At 37.4% G+C, this 7,135-nt stretch overlaps 1 protein-coding gene across 1 annotated transcript in view; it reads left to right on the top strand.

The window, feature by feature from the left end:
* Positions 1–3,920: 3,920 nt before the first annotated feature.
* The window catches only part of LOC6052342, a 106,622-nt gene continuing 103,407 nt past the window's right edge, over positions 3,921–7,135 (top strand). The window contains exon 1 of the mRNA XM_038266757.1: positions 3,921–4,456. Coding sequence (XP_038122685.1) covers positions 4,402–4,456 — 55 coding nt within the window. The 5' untranslated portion in view covers positions 3,921–4,401. The remainder of the gene's footprint in view (positions 4,457–7,135) is intronic.

The following is a 7,135-nucleotide window of genomic DNA, read 5'->3' as shown; positions in this document are numbered from 1 at the left end:
TTAAAAAAGCAAGGGTCCTGATTGTTCCAAAAAGACTCAGTCACTCGCGAGTACAAATCCAGCACGACGAAAAAAAAAAATGCTCTGATGTATTCCTACCGTTTGTCACTTCCACACCAATCGCTACTGAACACTCTCTCTTTACTCTCCCGCTCACTCCAATCGGGTAGCACAGCGAATGGTCCAGAGAGACCGATTTTGTCAAGTCGGCAAAGTTTCGTTCGGTGATGAGCAGTGTTGCGTTCCTCACGCGCTCACGCGCTCATGAGCGCTCACTTTTCGCTCATTCGTGAGGAGGAGCGCTGCACGAGCTAGCTCACGTTTGCCCGCGCTCACGTTTGCTCCGATTTTTTTCAGTTCGCGTTTGCTCCACGCTCGCGCTCGCGCTCATATTTCGCTCACGGAGCGCTCATTTTGGACGTGTCGCTAATCATTTAACGTTTTTGAGAAAGTTTTTTTTTTAATTCTAGATGGAACCTACTGCACCTACTGCGTAAGGTGCAGTAGGGCTGTGGAAATATGAGTTTGTGAACAAATTTTATGATATATTAATTGGAATAGCTTATTTTCATCAATCATGTTTTTAAATAAAAGGTTGGATTCGCAAGGGTCAAATATTTTTTTAGACATACAGTCGAATGTATAAATATTTTAGAATTTAAAGGCCTTATTGTAGCAGAGAGGGGCGGAGGGGTATAGACGCCTAAATAAAAGGGCCTGTTAACCTTAGAGTAGGAGTAGGAATCTCGTAATCGAGAACGCCAAGGCAATGTAGAGCGAATAATTTGATTTTTTTTGAAACCTTAGAAAAACTTACAAAACAATGAATGGATTCAAGAGGATTTATGCTTTGGTAAGTTCGATTCAAGGTTAAATGCTTGGTTGATTAAAATATAACATTAAACTGTTTTTATGTACCTAATCAGTGTTTTGACTACATTTCCAGATTGCGGGTCAGAATGAGCTACCATTAAAAAAAGTTATTCCGTTTATTAAATCTTTCAGTGATTCAGTGATTAGAAACGGCTAATCATTTCTATAAGGTTAGTCTTTATTTGGCAAACATTTTAGAAAAAAAGGGTAACATTTTTGAAACAGTTCTATTTTTAAATATATGCCTCAAAATTCCTAAGGGTTGAAATAACCCTTTTGACCAGGGGTGCCCAAAGTATGGCCCGCGGGCCAAACGTGGCCCGCGAGGTGATATTTTGTGGCCCGCAGACCCATTTTGAATGATCATGTAAAATGGCCCGTTGACCACTTGTAAAGTGATTTTATACTTTTTCAAAATTAAGGTTTTTTTTAAGCTTTTTTATGCTAATCTTTTTTATTTTTTTGTAAATAAAAAATATCTTATGATTTATCAATATTTTGATCCTCACTTTAGAAGTATAATTATATTATTTAGGGAAACGAAACTATTGGCACTACGCCCCCCGGGGCATGGCCTTCCTCTAACGTGGGATTTCTGCTCCAGCGCCTCTGACGAGACAGGAGAAACCGGGACCGACGTTTTACTTCACCATCCGATAGAAGCTCAGTGGATAAGGCGGGAATCGAACCCGCGTCTCATAGCATCATCGGGATCGGCAGCCGAAGCCGCTACCCCTGCGCCACGAGACCCACCCATTTAGGGAATAATTTGTAATTAAAACAATTTCACACGTTTCAATGTGAGTGAAACTAGTAAATATCGTCAAAACTTTTTTCAAACATTTTTAGAAATATCAAAAAAACGTTCAAGTTTGTCTTAGGTAGAATTCTGTAATAGTTGCAAAAATAAAAATTTTCTTTATTAATTTGCAAGTCATAATGACCCTTTTATAAACTGACTATCAACTGACTCAGGCAGACAAAATGTGAAAATCTGAAAATCAAATCTAAAGCAAATATTTTACAAAGCTTTCGTCGATCAACCCATCCCTCCACCATTATTAAAAAATTGGCTTGAAAGCCAGGAGGAAAAATATATTTTCAAAAAACTTTAAAAAATGACATTTAAGTGCATTTAGCTGACATCAATTAAACATGCATTCCTTTGCATTTAAAATCATTTGAGCATGTTTGGGTTAATTAAAAATAATTTGAATTTTAGTAAATTTTCGATGTAATAGATAAATGTTGTTTCGCTTTTGTTTTTTTTTTGAAAATTATGATTGCAGGTTAACTATACGGAAGCTTAAATCATTTTCTAAAAGTTTTTTTTTTTCATTGAAATGTTGAAATTCTGGATCTCAACGATTTTTCATTAGCCACACTTAACTTATAGATGAATTGTTCAACATGTAATGTCACCACCATTTTCGAAATATAAAAACAAAACTTAATTTTTTTTTGAAAACATAAGTACAATCAGCTAAAAACGTTTTTTTTTCAAATACCAGAAACAACAAAATCAACAATACCGATAGAAACCAGTTATTTTGTGGAATTTTGAATACACTTTTTTTTAAATAACAGAAATGTAATCTTTTACATTAAAATAACGTAATTTATTTTTTTAACAACCTTTTTTGTAAATTTGGCCCGCAAGCTCATTTGAGCTTTAAATTTGGCCCGGCCTCCAAAAACTTTGAGCACCCCTGCTTTTGACTCAAATCAAATACATTGTCAATATTTTTCACCACGAAAAGGTTGGCTCTTCTACCAACAAGTGGATTTTATTCAACACTTTCGCAACCAAACCTCTGAAAATATTTAATTACAAGTTATATATGATTTTTTGAACATGGATGATTGTAACTGTTTTAAAGATTATTTAAAAATAAATAAAATATACATAAATTGTCAATATTTTTGTACATTACAACAATACAATATGGTCCAATATGGATTTGATTTGTGAACAAACAGTGCATCTCTTCACGTAAATGAATGTTTACATTATGAATTTAGTTTTTTGTTCCTTGTTCGAAAAATGTTTAGATTTCAAATAGAACGTAAATTTCGGATCACTGATCAAATCCGTTTCATTGCCTACTTTTGTTTGTTCGACCACTTTCTTGTTTGTTATTGCTGCCTGTGCTGAGATAGTTCTAGAAACTTTGTTTCAAACAGGCAGATGCTTCAACAGGAAAAAACAACTACCTACTTTGGCTCACCGGCTCACGTGAGCGCAAAACGCTCCAGTGAGCGTGAGCGAGCACGAGCTACCTGATAAAAACTCACGCTCCAGCTGGAGCGAGCAAGCTTTCCGTGAGCGCTCGCTCATTCGCAACCCTGGTGATGAGTGAGTGATTTCTGATTTTTCAACTGAAAATCAGGACCCTTGTTAAAAAAAACAAATCAATGAAAAAATTATACCACTGTGTCGATTTTTTCAAAAACTCTTTTTTAACGCGGTCAAATCATTTTTGTCCTGGACATACATTGTGTTACGTTTATTATTGCATTTATAACTAAAGAGGTACTTTCAGGCTTTTGCAAATTTTGTTTTTTTCGAGACCAGATCATGCAACTAAAGGAAATATATATCTTCTGGAGGCTTTTCAAAATCGACTCAACACACCAGGGGACCATTTTTTTTCAAATTATTTGTACAAGCCTAAATTGGCCAAAAATAATTCCTCGTGGTGACTTAAAATGTTTCGAAATACATACATAAAAAATTTTGTGAAGAAAATCAAATTATAAGCACTGTTTCATTCGTTTTATCTCTTTTCATTAAAGTCATTTCAAAAATCCATTATCTCATTATTCTTTTCACCTAGAAGATTTAAATTCGTTCAACATTCTTTCGAAAGGCATCGTTTCAATTTCCCACCAGCAGCAGCTGCTTCGGCTTTTGGTGGGAACCAAAACACATTTCAAATTGATATTCCGCTCACATTCAACAGTTTCCCGCCCCCGGCCGTTGATTCGAGCCTCATTCAATTGCTTCATTCTCATCCCTGTTCCCTTCTCTCTCTCTCTCTTTTTTTTGTATTTATTTACAGGAGCGGATTTGCCTGAGCTACTTTTGCACCCACCACAATCCCCCCTTACCCTCCCCCCTCGAGGGGGGTGTGTCGACGCCGGTCCGCGCAAATCCAGCAAAAGAACAAAAACCGGACGCCAGTTGCCAGTTGAGGCGGAAAAAAGGGCATCCTCGGCGCGCCGGGAACCTACCCCAAAAATAACCACGCCATTAGGTCGAACGAACAGGGTTTCGACCCACCTCATCAAGCCCTCCCCCCCCCTTCTCCTTCCAGACAGACGGAAATGAAAATTAAACCAGTGAACAGGATGTTTTCGGCGGTTGATACAACGGAACTTGACGTCCGAAGGGTTGCGCTAGAGGCCCTGGGAAGGGTTTGAGTGAAAAGTTGGGATTTGCAGCGGTTGCCGTTGGACAATTCATCCTCGGGGAGGTCGCTTGAAGGAGTCTCCCCGCGCTAGGCGGGGTCCCTCCCCGGCTCGAAAATGCTAATCAAGGCGAACATTTGGGTGTACGTGTTTCAACTTGTGGTGATGAAAGGTAAGTTCTGGGAAAGTGGTTTCCCCTTCGGAAGCATTTTATTATAAAAACATTGAAGCAATATGTTAGAATTTGTTTTGTCTGTGATCGGAAAACCAAAATCAAAACAGTTTTGAAGTTTTGAAAAAAAAATCCACCTTATTTAATTAGTTCATTGACGTCTCGTAAATATCGATATAATGGACCAAAGTATCAAATTGTACCACAGGAGCTTCAGAAACCCTCAAAAGCAAAGTTGCGTGCTCGTTATTTTTCCTCACCACAAAACCCAACTCCGGGTAGCACTTTTTTCCCACAAAACTACAAACCGAAAAACCTGTAGTTTTCCCAGCAGGCAACCCATCAGCGGGACGCCAATTTTACATATATTAACTAGCAAATTTAAAGTGTGTGCTCGCCTTTCGTCGTAAAGTGTATTGCCAACTACAAAACGCTGACGTCGGAGCCAGCAAGCCAGCCAGTGGGAGGCCTCTCGTAATTACAGCTGTACGACACATGGCCTGCGGAGGCCTAGTCCATGGCGGTTTTCAAATTTATGGGAAAGCCCGGGAAAGTTGTCGTTTTCACGCCACACACATTCACACACTCTTTCGTCGGTGGAGGAAATATGCCTCTGAGAGGTCTCTCTCTCTGTAATTGAGTTTATAGTTTTGGGACCGTAATTCATATTGTGTTGTCTGAAAGTTTGTCGGAAAATTTTACGAATGTTTCACATTTAAACATTGAAAATCGGACCATTAGTTGAGGAGATATCGACATTAGAAAATGGTGGGGTTTTGGGGTGAGACTTAGAAAACTTTAATTTTCATGTTTCTTTTTCTTTAAGCCGCTGTATCTCAGCAACCAGAGGTCCAATCTTTAATGTCTCTTAGACAATTTCATAGAAAATTTTCTTATCTTTTTCAAAAAAATATTATTAGAAACGATCACTCATGGTTGCTATTAAAAAAAAAACGAAATACTGCAAATATTTCGCTAAAATCAAACTTTCGGTGGCTATATCTTGAAAACGGAGCCCTTTATCAGAAATCTGTAAAGTATTTTTCGATTGCAAATTCAATTTTACATTAAAAAACTAACTTAATCCACCTAAGTGGTTGGTGCCTTCCTCACTCTTTACCAACTATTGATTATTCGATGGGTTTGGACACAAATTTAATTTAGTTTTTCTTAAAATCCGCCTAAAAAAAGTACACAGATATCACTCAAGTGGTAATTACTCGAGACAGGGTTGCCAGATCTTCAAAGTTTTGGACTCGTTGGAAAGGTCTTTCGATTACCTAACCAACGGTTCGGCCTCGAAAAAGTACATAAATATCACTTAAGTGGCCATAACTCGAGACAGGGTTGCCAGATCTTCACTCGTTGAAAAGGTCTCTCAATTACCTAACCAAAAATGGGTCGGGTGATGGATCCGGACATCGTTTGCATACATTTAATTGAGATTTGGCATCAAACAAGTACAAAAATATCGCTTAAGTGGTCATAACTCGCGACAGGGTTGCCAGATCTTCAATGTTGTGGACTCATTGGAAAGGTCTCTCGATTACCTAATCAACGATGGGTCGGATGATGGATCCGGACATCGTTTACATGCATATAAATGAGATCCGGATATATGTTAAAACACATTTTATACATAACTTTTGAAACTTGAAACTTCAAGCAATTCAATAGCGATGTATGGGACCCTATACCAAGTCGATTGCAACTGGTTTGGTCAAAATCGGTTCAGCCAGTGCTGAGAAAACTCAGTGAGAATTTGGTCACATACATACATACACACACACATACACTCACACACAGGCATTTGTTCAGTTTTCAATTCTGAGTCGATATGTATACATGAAGGTGGGTCTTCGATTATGGTGGGTCTTCGGATTATAGCCTTACCTCAGTGAGGAAGGCAAAAATACGTCAAATCTGTTTTTGCATGAAATTTCGATTTTTCCAAAAAAAGACTATTTTCACAAAAAATCATAACTCGGCGGCAGATTTTTTGACCATGTTTCTCTTTGGCTCAAATGTTTTTGTCCCCTTAAACATATAAAAAAATCTCTAAAATATAAACATACGTATTTTGGGAAATTGAGTTTTTGTGAAAAAATGTTGATAAAAAAATCCGCATTTTTTTTTCTCCGCGTGCCTATTTTTTTCTTAAAAGTCTTCAACAATACCTACAACTTTGCCGAAGATACCAAATTGATCAGAAAATTCACTCAGAAGTTACAGCTGTTTGAATATTTACGTACCATTTTTGTATAGACAGCAGCCAAAATTGTATGGAGACTTGTATGGGTGAACCAATGACACAAAATAGCTTGTTTGGTCATAGGCAAGGTCATCACAAAGTTTGAGCCAAATAAAAAATACAAGTAAAATCCATTTCCGGTTTTGGTAGAGAATTGCTCAATTAAGACTTAAAAGTGGCAAAACACTTAAAAAGTGGTGAATTTGAATATCTGATATGAAAGTGTTTCTCAACCGGTGAGGAATTCCCCCCTGGGGGGGAATTTGGCCGTTCTTGGGGGGGAAATTACGATGTAATAGAAATTCAATGCGTATTTGTAAAAATATAAATCTTTGGTTGTATTTAAATAACCTGTGAAATTCACAATATATTTTAAATATATGGGAATTTCTGTGAAAAATACAACAGCAATTTTTATTTTATTTTAT

This window comes from Culex quinquefasciatus, chromosome 1 (genome assembly GCF_015732765.1).
Source record: "Culex quinquefasciatus strain JHB chromosome 1, VPISU_Cqui_1.0_pri_paternal, whole genome shotgun sequence".
Lineage (NCBI taxonomy): Eukaryota > Metazoa > Arthropoda > Insecta > Diptera > Culicidae > Culex > Culex quinquefasciatus.
This window is presented reverse-complemented; position numbering and strand designations above follow the sequence as displayed.